This window comes from Alligator sinensis, unplaced genomic scaffold (assembly GCF_000455745.1).
Source record: "Alligator sinensis unplaced genomic scaffold, ASM45574v1 scaffold125_1, whole genome shotgun sequence".
In the NCBI taxonomy this organism is placed as follows: Eukaryota; Metazoa; Chordata; order Crocodylia; family Alligatoridae; genus Alligator; species Alligator sinensis.
This window is the reverse complement of record NW_005841893.1, coordinates 4,206,831-4,222,780: the sequence shown is the minus strand read 5'-3', so window position 1 is coordinate 4,222,780 and position 15,950 is coordinate 4,206,831. Positions and strand designations below refer to the sequence as shown.

General features: G+C 42.3%; 1 protein-coding gene across 4 annotated transcripts in view; it reads right to left on the bottom strand.

Moving 5' to 3' along the window:
• Positions 1–3,515: 3,515 nt before the first annotated feature.
• Positions 3,516–15,950, bottom strand: part of CCSER1 (coiled-coil serine rich protein 1) — a 331,818-nt gene continuing 319,383 nt past the window's right edge. For all 4 annotated transcript variants that reach the window (XM_025197303.1, XM_025197302.1, XM_014517133.2 and 1 more), the window contains 2 exons: positions 4,472–4,592; positions 3,516–3,680 (listed from right to left, as the gene is read on the bottom strand). In XM_025197303.1, coding sequence (XP_025053088.1) covers positions 3,644–3,680; positions 4,472–4,592 — 158 coding nt within the window. In that variant the 3' untranslated portion in view covers positions 3,516–3,643. The remainder of the gene's footprint in view (positions 3,681–4,471; positions 4,593–15,950) is intronic.

The following is a 15,950-nucleotide window of genomic DNA, read 5'->3' as shown; positions in this document are numbered from 1 at the left end:
AACAAAGGGAGTTATTTATAACTAGCAAATTGCCCATCAAGAATGATGGGGGGTGAGGGGGGGGAGCGGACAGGAGCACCACTACCCACCAGCCTGCGCTGCCGCCACTTGCCAGGAGGCAGCGGGGGTGGGGTGGAGGGAAGCTTGCCCTACTGTCCCCACTGCCAGCACCCCATGCCGCTGCTGCATCCAAGGGGTGGTCTGCCCCTCCGCCCCAGACCTGCTCCTTGGAGACAGGAGCAGATCAGAGTGCTGGCGGTGTGGTGCTGGCCTTGACCCCTCCTCCCCCCCCCCCAATCCCCTCCGTCATGGCTGTGCTCCGCCATGCCAGTCCATCCCTGCCATTCTGTGTCCCCCTCTGCCAGGGATGGACTGGCACAGCAAAACACCGCCATGATAACAGGAATGAAGCTGGCCAGTGCCGCTGCCACCACCAAGGAGCAGGGCTGGGGGGAGGGGAAAGGCCACCCCTTGGACATGGCAATGAGACAGGAATGTGGGGATGAGGCCACCACTGTGCTGCCAGCATCCCACACCACCAGGACATGGCCAGGGCATGGCCGGGGCAGGGGGGGCACAGCCACTCCTTGGATGCAATGGCAAGGCTGGAGCAGGGGGATGAAGCCAGTGCTGCGCTGCCAGTACCCTGTGTCATTGCCATCTCCAAGAAGCAGGGCTGGGGGGTGGGGGGTGAGGCCCATGCCTCACCCCACCCCCGTGCCACTGGCCTCACCCCCCACTCCCTCCGGCTCCATCCCTCTGACTCCAAGGAGCACGGCCGGGTTGGTGGGGTCGCCCATCAACCCGGTGGGCGGTTGGGGTTGGTGGCCCCCCAACTCCAGCCCCTCAATCCCCACTGTCATGGCGGCGCTTCACCATTTGTGTTTGTGCAGAACACTCTGATTGGTTGTTTCAGTAAGCATTGTGATTGGCTCCCAAGACAACCAATCAGAGTGTTCATAAAGTGTTATGGACATACAGACAGAAAGATAGACTAAAGCTTTTACCTACCAGACACAAACAACATGCTTTGCTACATACAGAAAATAGAAGGCCCAGTCTTTACCATGAGGAGCTGATAACTTCTCATCTGTCAAATGTCTCCTCTGCAAAACAGCAGGGCAGTATATACTCCTTGCACACCCCAAATGTGGAAGAAGAAGAATCAGAATGGCTGGAGCATTAAAGAAAGCTCAGAGCACCATTATACATTGTGGGTCATCACAGGCAGTGGAAGCTGGGAGGCCCACTGTTCTACCTTTGGAGTGATGTCACCCCCTACATACCTTCCTGAGTAATGATGCTTTTTTACTTACAAAAGGTCTTGGGTCCTGCTCAGCTGCTCCCATATTATTCTCGACAAACAACTCCATACCCAGTGAGTGATTTTGCCCAGTGCACATAATATATGATTTAATAATTTTCCAAATATGCTTAAACAGTATTTTGATTAAACATGTAAACAATCCTCTAAAACACAACAAACAAATAAAAATAATTGGCTTTTTCACCCCCAGTCCTAGAGTACGTTTAATTATCAACTCTTCAAAAAAACTGAGCATTGCGTTTACCCTGATCATTTTCTGCTTACATTAAATTAAATTAAACAAATAAACTACATAATTTAAACATGTAAGTACTTGGTTTCTAAGACAAAATATTCTTGTTAACCAAATATCATGCACTATTAAAGACCTATTCTATTTTACTTTCTATATTGCATAATTTTTTGACTTCAAGAGTCTACATACATTTTGTCTGGGTCAACTTCACATGGATATGAAGAACTGCTTATTTATGACTTATTACACTTATACTCTTTTATGACTTATTACACTTATGCTCTTGCCCCCACCATATATAAAGATATATGTCATACTATTCATACATATTTACACACACACATTAATTACTTCCTATCCTCCTATTTTTATACACACACACTTACTTTTCCCATCCTGCCTGTACAAGTATGTGCCATACTTTCCTATTAAGCATGTCCACATCTTCGTCTTCACAACAAAGCCCCCTTTTTATAGGCCACTGCCCATTTTAAATTCTCCATTTGTGTCCACAGAGGAAAAGCAAAGTTTAAAAGAGATGTTGATTGATAAGTGTGCTTTAACTGGGATCTGAACAGAATTCCACACATACAAGGCAAGGTGGACAAATACACGGACCTTAGAGTAGGAGAAAGAAGTGAATTGGGCACTGATAGTGGTGCTTAGCAAAGACTATTGAAATACTAGCCAATTGCCCATCAGAAATGACGGGGGGTGTGGGGCAGCAATGGAGTGCTACCACCCACCATCCCACACCGCCAACGTCTCCCAGGAGCGGGGGGAGGGGAACCTTGTCCTGCCGTCCCCTCCGTCCCCCTCAGCCAGCACCCTGGGCTGCCTGCAGGGAGCAGGGGTGGAGGGGGGTAGGGTGTGAAGACAGGGGTGCTGGCCTCACCCCCACCCCTCCTGCTCTGTCCCTGATGTCATGGCAGTGCTCTGCCACACTGCTTGAAGCACTCTGTTTCAGACAATCAATCAGAGTGCAAATAAAGTGTTATGGACAGACAGACTAAGGCTTTTATAATATCAGACCGTCTTTACTCTTCCACAACATAGTGAAATTCTGATGTGCTACGAAATTCTGGATAGGTGTTTCTTATCCAGAACTGAATGTTTCGGAAGATGTATTACTTTAATTGTAATGATAAAATGCTAGCCAATGCTGCTGCTTCTTATGAATACATTCAAAAGTGTCAGCTATGGCAGCATAAGGGGTAAAGTCTGATTTTTTTTTATTAGAATTCCAAGAACCTGCCAGGTATATCTGGAGACATACAAATCTGTGCAGTATCAGAGGTCACAGCTTGTTACCAAGACCTCTCTGTGCATGAGACCACAGTAAGATTTATGCGATTGCCAAGGTGTGTTTGAAGATACTGTCAGTGTGATTTTTAAAGTGGAAAAAAATACAACCTTGCTAATATCAATTAGGTGGAGGGAAAAGTCAGCCAGAAAGCATCATTCAACTCTCAGGCACATGCTGAACATACAGAAATTGCATTAGATTGAATCCATGAGAGATTACAAGGTAAAACTGGCGACCAAATTAATAGAAGAGAAGGCTGAACAAACAACACTGAAGGTACACCTCTTAATGGAGAGTAAATGCAAATTTATTATGGTGTTTGAGCTAATCCCACTGAATCCTCTGGATCCAAGTCCAGCATAAAAATCCTAAAACTTTTCACAAATACTTTGCATTCAGAGATAGAATTATACACTAAAATGCCCACTGCATACACTGCACCTATGAAAATGTTCCACTGTAATAAAATGAGCCAAAGTATTGGTACCTAAGCAATCTGATTAGCTGTACCTGGTACCACTAATCATTTAATTGTAGGGAGATACACAGTAGCAGTTTACCACTAATGTGCAATATGAAGTTACAATTAGATAAATCATAGAATTCAGATCTTGATACAGTTCTAAATTCAAGCAAAGGGTGGGAAAGATGGAGAAAGAGACTTCAGGTCTGCTGTTCAGTTCAGTTTTATTACAAGTTACATAGAAAGAAAAAGAACCCAGATGGTTATAAGTTTGATCCAAACTTTTTTTTTTTAGATATTGAGGCTCAGGGCCTAGCCCTCCAAGTCTTGTAGGTGTTCAAACTGAGATCTGGAAATATAGAAGTCCTGTTTTTAAAAGTCATATTATTTTGACTTACTGGAAGCTGAGCAAAAATAAATATCATGAAATACATACTTGCCAATAAGAATTCTAATTATCTTTTGTACTTTAAAAATATAAAGCCTATAATTTTGACTACATGTAATCACCAAGAAAAGTATGTTTCCTGAAAAAATATGTCTTTCGTTCTCCAAGCACCCAATAGTTAAGGAACAACCATCCTGCCTGGTATCTCAAGATAAAAGCTGCTGTGTCCATGCTGTGGTTATGATTCTCATCCAAAGCAGTGGTGCGCAGTATTAAACCACACTATCTAATTTAATAGGATTTACTTGAATGTCCACCACTACACTCCTGAAACTGTCACCCTACCCTTTATCAAAATAACAAAACAGTCACTGAAAAATACTGAAATAAAAGAAGAGGTAAGTATTTAGGAATAAATATTCGTTATAAAATTCAACAACTGACAGTACGAAAGATAATTATCAAAGAAAATAAATAACTTTATTAAACCTCTTTCCACTCTGTTTTCTGGATTGTAAATGCCTATTACCTAAAATATACTGAAGAACTACCTCCTAACAAGAACCCCCAGAAAGGCTCTTGCTGTTAAATAAATGAAACATGATTAGCCTTGACTTAATTTGTGCCCTTGGGCATATATCCCCAAATCCTGGTAAAATAAAAAGGTGTTGCACATGCCCATCTGATGGCAGATGTGGTTTTGCTGCTCAAATTGTGCTGAATAATTAATATAATTTTAACCAGGAACTCACTGTTTGGCCACATCAGGCATTCTTGGATGTTCCTTTTTCTTTGCTTCCACAGGTGATTCTACAGGAGCAAGCACTACAGCAGCACAGGAGACTATGGACTGGCATGAATCTTCCCGACAAACTGCAAAGACAAAATAGAGTTTAAAAAAGGGCACTCAGAGTTCATTTTAAATATGCAGTATTGGGAAGACATTAACAATACAATCAAGAAAGAAAATAAAAGACTGATCAGACTTCAATTGCTGTAACAGTTTCACACTATCTAAAGCCCAGGTCTGGTCAGTCTTACTCTAAGAAAACCCATGTCTATATGTTTACATGTGGATTTACTCATCCAGTAGGTACACTCTGGGGTGCCAGAATCTGACACTACCCTGTTTTAGTCTATATTCGTCACAAGTTAAAAATTGCAGCAGAAATAAGAATAGCTTAAATAAAGCAACATTCCCCAAATCCCCTCCCTTTTAGATATTAACCAAGCAATAATTAAACTCCAAAGCATGAGAAGGCTTGCGAAGTTTTCTTTAGCAATTATTCTTCATTTTCAGATACTAAGGGTCACAAGAGGCAAATAGCCTTCATTTATTTCCATTATTTTACTAATTATCTCTATTATAACAGTGCCTAAAGGGCTTAACTAAAACCAGGTCCTTATGGTAGCAGGCATTCTAGGGATGTAGAGAAGGAGGCCATTTCTACCTGGAGGAGCTACCTAATCTAGTAGATGGACAAAAGGGTGCGTCCAAATGAGCACATATGTGCCACTTGCAGCATCTCAAACCCCTTTGAGACGATGCAAGACACACGTGTGGGAACAAAAACACGTTCCCTGCACTGCAAATTTGCGCCACAGGGGCACAATTAGACCCCTGGATATCCAAGTGTCAAAAAATGCCCTGGGGGAAAAAAGCAAGGCAAGGCATGGTCCTGGACCGTGCCCTGAGGCAACCGGCGGCTCGGTCCTTGCCTCAGTGCTGAAGCAGGCTGCCTACCCCATCACAGTTCTGGGAGGAGGCAGACAGAATTATTTTACCCCAAGTGGCACAATTTGCTGCACAACAAAGTGCATATCTGGGCATGTGCGCTGAGGCAAAAAGCCCTGGCTCAAATTTGCACTGCTTCTATTTGAGCTCCTGCAAGTGCACATGCTTGCATGTGTGGATGCGCCCAAGCAGAGGAGAGAGGGGAAGGAAAAAGCACAGGTGGTGAAGTAAGGCCATGGACAAGCATGAATTTGAAGCTCTTCTGAAGAGACCAGAGCCTCAGGAGACCAGAGGCCGAGAGACATAAACGGATTCTTGGCGGGCAGCAAGAAGGATTTCTTGAATGACTCTGAACCTCCAGAGGCTCTCAAGCACAGCCAAGAGCACAAGACACTGTGCTCACTGTCTGTTTGTTTGCCTTGCACACACGCATACACACCCTCACTCTGTTGGGGGGAGGGAGGGGGTGGTAGGGACATAGCATTGTGGGATGCCAGAGGACCAAGCAACCTCATGTCACACAGTGTGGAGTGCGCAGATATTTCAAGAAGCTCATCAAAAGGAAGTGCTTCAAATATGCTCTTTGATTTTTCAGGACCGTTTTTTAAGCACTTCGGCTATTTCTAAAGTACTTCTTCTGCTGTGCATGTCTGCTTGCTCACTGTTTGGAGGGCTTTAAAGCTCTTCAAACATTTCACCTATCAAGGATCTACAAGGTGTCAAAACACAGAAATTGCACAAACAGGAAGAGGATCAGGTCTCCTCAGTTTAAGGTTAATGCTTAACACACCGTACCATGCTTTCTCTCAGTTGTCACTCAGATACATATTGAGCAGTATTAGGAAGCCTGGACTATTTGTAGAACTGGGAACATGATAACTTCCCTCTGCTGTGGATCTGGACCAATAATTTCTAACAAAAGAATCCTCAACTATATGTGACCCCTAAGAGAAACTAAACTATATTTGTTTCAAGCATTCTCAAATCTAACCTGCACGAGTCACCAGTAATTTAGCACTTAACTAGTCACCATTCACTGCTATGCATTTAGGAAGATATAGATTTCCTTTACAGCCACGGCCTATATTTATGAACTGAATAAAAGCTGGAAGTAAAAATCGGTTGTACTGTACAAAGTGCAGCAGCTTCTTATGTAATAGTTTCATAAATGCATAGCTGAGTATATCATATATAAGCAAGATCACTTAAAATGCAGTGACCCATTTTTTTAAAAAGTTACCTTTTTGTATACAAATTAAAGCACATCAAATCTATTTTAGACAGTGACAGGGTAAAGTTTAAAGGAATGCGTCATATCAGTCTTAGATTCTAAGATGACTGGCCCAGAAAGCTTCCCATTTCACTTAAATAGAATCCTTTAACTGGAGTAGGCTTTATATCTTAATTTCCTCCTTATGGGATGACTAAATTCATCTTAATGGATGAGATTTCTCAGAAGAAATGGAGGAAAATTTGTGTGACCAATTACAATGAAAGCCAGCCTATGAGACCGTCAGATGTTTTTACGACTGGACTCTTCTTTAATTGTCTGTGAAATATTCACAAACATTTTGTTGAATGTTTACATTCACTGGCATATTCATCATGTAAGTGTTTCCCAGCACCAACGGTCAGTTTTTATTCTGCAATATCCTTGTGTAAAAACTAAGTTATTTTTTTTCAGTATTAGCATGACTCTGGTCAAGTGATGCATAACTGGCATGTCTACACATGCAAATACTGCAGGGTGGGCTTACTCTAAATTACTCTAGAGTAAACCCATTCCGCACAGGCATCTACAAATGGGGGGATGTAGAAGCAGATTTGCTGCTCTTGGCAGCAGTCTGCTCCTGCCACCTCTGGCCCTGCACGGGACCCCTGCAGCAACCAGGGGGAGTTCTAAGCTCCTACCAGGGGCTGCAAAATTTCTCCCTATCTCCAGGGAGTTGCCTGCTGCCAGGGTGGGCTCTGGTGGTGAAGCCCAGATGGAGACAATGTCCTCCTTCCCTGGCATCAGGAAGCTCTTGGTTCTGGCTCCCTGACTGGGGGAGCAGGAGGCTGGGAAAGAGCTGCAGGGGAAGGGCAGGCCCCACCTCCTGCCCCAATCCACCAGTGGGGCAGCTAGCAGTAAGCCCCTGCCAAAGCCTGGGCAAGGGCAATTTCCCCCTGTCCCAGAAGGAGGCAACTCCCAGCCCCCTCTCTGCGATTGCAGAGCAGGGTATGGGAGCTCCCTGCTGCAGGGGCAGGTGAACATTGTCTCTGCCCGGACTCCGGTGGTGGAACCCACCCTGGCAGCAAGCAGCTCCCAGGGGCATGGAGCAATCTCCTGTTCCCTGCTGCCCAGCTGATGAGGAACAAACTTGCTCCTGGTTGGTCATCTACACATGCCATACAATGCAGTAATTACTTGCAAGTAAATCTGCTACTTGTAATTACAGGTAGCAAATTTACTTGCAATTAGAGCAAATCACTGCATAGTAAGCATCTGCACATGTAAACGGTGATGCTTACTGTGCAGTAATTTGCTCTAAACTCAAATGCAGCACCCCCTGTATACACACCCAATGAGAACTATTAACATAGATTACAAAAACATTACTTGTGACAGTAATAGAAAAAGTAATATATATTTCACTTTAATATCCTTTTCTATTCTAATTTAAGAGGGTGACAATGGCTAGTCGTACTAGCTCAGGAAGCTGAACTCTGTCTGAAACTGTGATAAAATAACAACAATCCTGATTTGCTGTTCCTCCACAAGGATATAAGACGAACGAGCCCTTCTCCCAGCCGAGATGATTCCGTCTTCCAAGTGGCTCAAGATGTATTAAATAGGACAAGGCAGGATGAGAGGGAGGGCATGGCTTGGTGTCGTCTCTATTCACTCCTCATGCTTGCCTATTCAGTTGTGCAAGAACAGGAGTAGCAGCTCTTCTGTCTGAAGAGGCCAGTAACTCACAAAGAAGAATGAGAAGACATGCAGCAGGGATCATGACTAAACCATGAATGATTAAACTAAAGAGCAGACAAGGCCTAAACATGGACAGCAATTCAAAAGATTTTGGCATGAGAATCTGTACCATGACCCTTATATATAGTTCAAACAATTTTGTTTGACTACAGTTGACATATTCCAGGATTCTTTAGACTTGTATATATTTAAGAGCCTTCTTGAATTGTTTATGTGAGCTAACAGAAACAGAAATGTCTGTTTCTCAAGTGTCATCTTCATCAATTGCTTAAACAGGTGCTTCATGACTTAGTTACTATCATACACATTGCACACCATAACAAGATTGAATTCATAGACAAGTTCTATATACTTCTCCCACATCTGGGATGTTAACTATAGGCATTGACAAATAAAAATTAAGAGGAAAACACTTTGGGTTATAATCATTAACTAAAATCAGGTGTGTGAAAATGACAACATTCACATCCCACTGGCACATGGATTACATTTGGCAAATGTATGTCAGAGAATACACGTACCAGGTAGAACAACTGGCAGGATTAAGACCACCCCATCAAGACGCAAAGCTTGTACATCATGAGACTGAGCATAACCTTTTGTTCTTAATTTAATGGGAAAAGTGGTACCATTTGAATATTTAGTTTTCTAAAGTTAACATAAAACTGAACAGCCAGAGCTCTCTGATCCCTACTTTAAAAGCGCCTACAGAAAACGTTCTACTTGATAACCTGACTTAAACTACAGAGGGCACGTCTATTGCGCATTAGCCCAATAACACTGCATAATAGCGAGGTGGTTAAAAACCATGCTAATAGCCTATTGCACAATGTTATTAGGCTAATGCACAGTAAGCATCATAAAATAACCATACACGCATCGAACTAGGAAGACATTAAACAGCATCCTACTTCCTAGTAGTCCACTTTTAATGAGGCTTGGAGACTACAGTAGTTAAGGTCACATATAACAGTTACATTTCTCTTGGGAGAATTGCCATTCTTCTGTTAGAAGCTAGGAACATACAGTACCATACTTCATTAAACAAGTACTAAACTAAATGCACAGTAATTAAGGAGCATTAAAGATTGTGTAGATGTGCCCAAATAGGCATTCATGTCTAGCGATAGGGATTTCAGAGAAATTCTTAGAAAAATAGCCTGAGAGGACATGCATACCAGTGTCCTGACTGGAGGGCTACACAGGTAAGCTCTCCAGCCAGGAGTCACTAGAGAGCTGTGCCTTGGGCCACCCCTGCCTCTTGGGAGCCCAATAATTGATAGCCTGTCCTTTCTCCTGCTTGGGAAAGAGGCAGGCCATCAATAGGCAGCTCCCCACCACATCCCACAACTTTTAAATCATCCAGTGTACAGCCCAGATGGGGCTGGGAGAGCCTCCCCTGACCCTGGTTCCTGTCCCTGCTGACTTAGAAACTGATGCCCACACTACCCAGCTGGCATTCCCGTCTGGGAAGGAGGCAGTGAGCAGCTGGCAGCTGTTCCACTCCCCTCCTGGACCAGACCTAGAGGGCAGTGAATGGAGCATCATGCGGGCATTCATTCTTGCAAAAGAATCTCTCTTGCAGGGAAGATCTTCCAAATGTCTTCTTTGGGAAAAATTCAATGAATGCTTGTATGTTCCTAGCTTATAACAGAAAAGTGGCAATTCTCCCAACAAAAATGTAACTGTTATATGTAACCTTAACCACTGTAGTCTCCAAGCCTCATTAAAAAAGGACTACTAGGAAAATGCATTGAACTAGGAAGACATTAAATAGCATCCTACTTCCTAGTAAAACTACATCGGAGTGAACAAAATCTCCTGAAACTACCAGATGAGCAGTTCACTGTGGCTGAATAACCCACTGACATGATTTAACATGAAAGCAGCTTTCCTAAAACTGCAGAGATTTGTTTGTTGGATCAAGACGTGTGAAACATTTGATAAACTGTTTATTCTTCGGAAACAGAAGGAGATGTAGAGTAGGTATAGCTTCCCAAAACACCTCCAATTCCATCTTTTGGAGTCTTTGCTCAGACAGCAGTAAGTCATTATGGCACAGTGTAATTAACTAAAATGTCATGAAACAGTGGCAACAAGGCAGCAAGCAATTTTCATATACTAGAGTGTATTCCCTTATTATCCGTTCATAACTTTCATTACAGAAATGAGAATATGCCTGACTGCAGGCTAATAGCTTTCATATATAAGATTGATGATGAAAGCCACTAGTTCTTTCCAAGGAGGCTATTTTATTTTCACATTTTTCATTTCTTGTTTTCCTCAAGCAAAGTTTCTTCTTATGTAGTGCTGGTATGCACTTTTTAAATAAATAACAATGGGTGTCTTAATTTGAAGCAGCAGTTTTTATATTCAAGGATCCCAGAAAACTTTACAGAATCAAAATGATACATGATAACACAGAGATTTACCCATCACTGTACTAAAGCTTCTTGCAACGTTAAAAAACCCAAAAAACTCTTCATAGCATATCTGAATGCTGTATAAGTTTAGCCGTATCAAACTGAAACTGCAAGGAGAATAAGGGCCTTGTTACACGTTACCTTTAAACTGCCATAAAGGCACTTAAAATGGAAGCATTCACCTGTTAAAGGGTGTGAACCCATCATAAGTACCCTCTCAACATTTAAAAAATATGCCACTCAGAACAAGATTTATCTTTGAAATGTTTTACTCATCCCATTCCAGGGTATTGTTTGAATGGTCAAAGAAGGTAAAATTCTTTACTTCCGTACCTGCAGCATCGCAGGGTGCACAGCTCTCGGTCACTTTACCTCTTCCCACCTCCAAATCTGTAGTTGTCTCCACACCTCTTCTCCTTCTCCTTCTCCCCCCATGTTGAGAACAGCCACTCTAAGCACTTAATGACAGAGAGATCATGTAGTTGAGGAAAGCAAAAATTTCCCCCAGTTGTACTGTCTCTCTGCCTGGGGGCTCCATGCTCAGCATGGAGTGCGTGGGGCTCAATTTAAGGGAGACCATGCAGCCAAAGGAAGTGTGCTTTCTCTGACTACACAGTCTCACTGCCCACAGACTCCGTGCTCAGCACAGAACGGATAAGGCTCAATTCAAGAGAGACAATACATTCATTACAAACTTATTCAGGTGAGTCACAAGCAACAACCAACAGCATAGACTTTAGTGTACTCTTTCACATCATTAAGGGAATAGGGATGGAGGAGAGTACTTGAGTGCTAGTCCCAAAAATCACTCCAATTCACTGTGAGGCACCTGATCACAAACATTAGTAAGAACCCTCCTGTATTATCCCAGTGATCTGAGGCAGAATTGTACTGCTCTTTGAACATGTACAGCACTATATAAATAGTACTTAGAAGCACAGAGATATTTACAGGCTAAACTAGCTAGGCATTTTTATTCTTCCTTCTCTACCCTCACCCCTCCATGTATCAACCATCTCATACAAAACAGTTCCTAGGCACATGGACCTGACATCTCAAGTAACCAGTAAGAGAAAACCCACAGTTTAATGGTTTAACACCACTAAGAGAAACACCACAGTTTAACTTCAGAACAAGGAGTTTGAGTGCATCAGTATACCATTTTGGTTGCTCCATGTTTTGTTAATTTGGGTTGTCCTGCCTCAGCGCACACACTGAATTTTAAATTGAATTCCTCTAACAACTGTATTAAATGGGCCGGTATGTGGATCATTATGTCATATATGCATCATAGAATTATCTATCTACTACAAGCAAAAAGTACGACCAGCTACTTCAAACTAAAAGGTACTATATACACTGGTTTATTTTAATATAATGACAGCAAAAACGCCAGGTTTGTCTAAGTCCTATTGTCCATGCCTGCCAAAGGCTCTTTTAAAAAAATAGAATGCAATGGTAATATAGATCAAGTAATTTTATATTGATAGAAACACAAGCCTTCGGAGTTTTGAAAATAGTGCGATCTTTCCATACACTTACCAAAGATAAAATCTACAGGTACAAAAAGTAAGGCTTATTTACAATGACCATGAGACTCTAAGCAGAGACCCAGCTGAACCCCTTTAATACCGGAAGAAGTGCATTGTTTCTGCAAAGGCAGTTAAAACTTACAGTTTTTATGAATTCACTGAAAAAAAGAGCAGTTTCTTAAGACATACTCAGCAAACCAAGTTATTAGACGAAATGCATAAAAAAAAGAAAGTTAATTCTGGTTTATAAACAAACCAATGATTTACTGAAATTAGGAGATGATTTCTCTCTCCAGCATGGCAACTACCAAGTTATTTTATCTATAAATTCTTTAGTTTGCACCACATCAGATCTTGATTTAATTCTTTTTCATAGGATCAAGCAGCACATCATATGTAATATTTTTTGCTTAGCATATGCCAATTTTTTCTTTCTCCTTTTACCTGTCTCTGCTGCACCTCTGAGTTACATGCTGTGCGGGCCGGGAGCGATCTGGGCCCTTTTTCGCGCCGCGCGGGCTGTGGCCAGCAGCCCGGGCATGCTGGGTCGGAGAAAACAGGCGACACGCTAGAATTAGTCATGGACGCGTAATGGTTGATTTAAGATTATTTACTTACACCGAAGATGGTCGCAGTGAAGGCAGGAAAACTTGCTTGAGTTGCAGTTACAGATAGAAAAGAAGAGAGGCGGACTAGAGTTCCTTCCCGTGAACATTCTTCTAGCCCATCCGGTTGGAGGCTCTAAACCACGAGCCCGTTGTGCCAACCGAAGACAGTACTCAAAGAAAAGAGCTCTGAATAGACTCACACGAAGTTTGCTAGGCTCTGTGGAACTTGTGCGCGCAGGGAAGAGGGATACGTCGAGGATTGCGCTCGGCGACGGGGAGAGGCTAGAGGCTGATCAGACCCCTGTTGCCTTCTTGATATTCACGCTGGGTCCGATAGGCTCCGCAGCGCTTAGAGATCTTCACGAGACGTGAAGTCTCCTCCTCCTGGTGTTTGTGGAGTCCTCCAACTTGGGTGGAAACCACTCAAGCTTTTTATACGGCTAGCAAGCCAATCACTAGCCGCCACGTGGGAATAATTTAGAACTAGCCAATGGTGGGGCACAAATTTGAATACGAATGGCGGGAACTCCTTGCAACGTGCATTTCTGTGCTGCAACAAAGAAATGCACCCTGCAAAGAAAGCTACTGGTGGCGGGAACTCTTTTGCACCGGGGTTTTCCTCTGCAGCAGAAAACTCCACCGTGCAAAGAAGCTGCAATTTAGCAGGAACAATTTAGCAGTGCCGAAGCACTCACAAAACAAAAATCACACCCTTGGGTTGTGACACATGCCACTCCCTTGTCACTCCAGAGGAACAATAGCATCCTGGCTCCTCTACAAGCCTCTATTCACCAACTCTCTAGTGGCAAGTCAGTTGTGCAGGTGTGAGATGGCATTAAGCCTTAACCTGTGACTGCTCTGAAACTGTCCTAATGTTATGACACCATAACATTTCACAGATTTAAAATGTTTTAAACCTATAACAGAACCCTAAGTAAGCAGTTAAAAGTTGAATTCAAAATTGGCCACAGCATCAATATTAATTGGTCATCCCACTCTATCAAGTTATTTATTGGAATGAATTCTTCAGTTGTCACACCGCTGTCTAGACCGTTTGGATTCTACACATATTATAATATATAGTAATGATTTAAGCAAAAAATGTTTGATTTTATTTTTTACGTTGGGAAACAAAACTCCTCTTTGATTGTCACAGATTCTTAATGTTTAAACTTGGCTATATATTCTAATTTTCTAGATCAGAGGTATCAAACAGGTGACCTCTCTTTCCATGCCTGGCTGGACCTGTACTGGCGGGCTCTTCAGGGAACCAGATTCAAACTCACCTTGGGTGGTGAAGGGAGCCATGGGGGTTAATGTAGCCATCGTTCACACCCTTCTACTAACACACATCTCCAATGGGACTCCAGAACCCAGGTTTTGGAAGTGGGCCCTTTGCCTAAATTCCTAGCCCCTCCAGGCATCCTACAGACCAGATAACATGGCTCTGCAAGATGGATCCAGTCCAAGGGCCATATTTTTGATACCCCTGCTCTGGACCAACATGATACAGAGATGAAGTTTCTATTAATTATGTTTCTAGTTTACTTTATTCATCTTTTTTATAGATTTCCAATATACCAGATTATTTTTAGCTCACCTCCTAGAACCAATTTCCACAGCACTTTGTCATACAAAAGACAAGAACTTCCTTTAGTCCATGAATTAAAAAATATGCTCATTGTCAAAAGTATATGGTGAGCTATGTAAGGCATATTTAAATGAACTTAATCACCAACAAGTAACCAGGACAGCAGCATATACATATGTCTACACACTTGAACATTAACTCTGAAATCTACACTTCTACTCCCCAACCTCATGCAATGTTTAGGCCTGTTGCCCAAATACAAATATATTCTATTTTCCAGCTACTAAAAAGAACACAAATACGGGCCTGTAATCTGATTACATTACTCACACTGAGTAGTACCTTACCCAAAAATATATGTAGCAAGAATCTTTTCAGTATGTGTAAAACCTGACTCATAGTCACAACAGTTCTGCCACATTACATTTTTTTATCATTTTTACATGTATTGATACTAATAATTAATTTACAAAAGAAGAGGTGTCCACTTCTTCCACTTAAGGATACATGTTTATAAAATGCCAGTCCTAGTTTTATTTATTTAATAGGAAAAAAAACATCAGGAAAGTGGCAACTAAGAGTATAAGAGCAGTGGGATAAAGAACAAAAACATTTCTCTACTGAATCCATATTCCCCTTTGATTTTTGCAAGGGCACACAATCTTTCAGTATAGGTTGAGCCTAGAAGTCTCACTAACACATTTGCTTTTGCAAACGTACAGAATTTATTAGTCCTTGGTAACAATATATTATAAAAACTATGCAAGGAATCGACATTAAAGTATCTAAGCAACTAATTTTATACTATGCATATAGGTAATTCTTGTCATTGTCAGCAGCAGTAAAATTTCCTACCACAGAAAAACACTAGAAATGACACATTTTCTGGCAAAATATAAAGTACATCATATGCAAATGAAACCAATCTTTCCATTAATGTTGTCTCCTTTTGTCATAGTGCAAGCTACATATAAAACCAGCTAATAACAATCACAAAATATAGAAATTGTTGAGTAGTAGAGCATTAATTATTTTTATGGTCGTTCAGATAAACATACCATTTTCTGTAAAATAAATACATTATACCAGCATTTCTCAAACTGTGGTACACATACCACAAGTGGTATGCAGACAACCTGTGAGTGGTACACAGAAGGCCGGAGGGAGTGGTGGGGCATGCACACACCTCCCCCCCAGCCCCCAGCCCCCAGCCGAGCCTGCTGCAGGGGTCAGAAACACAGCCAGGCCACATGTGCAGCAGTGTCCAGCAATGAAGTGTGTTGAGGAGGAGGGGCATGAGGGGGAAGGGGCAGGGGGGGGCAGATTGAGGCCCCCATGGTGACAGAGGGAGTGGGGTGCAGGGGGGATGGT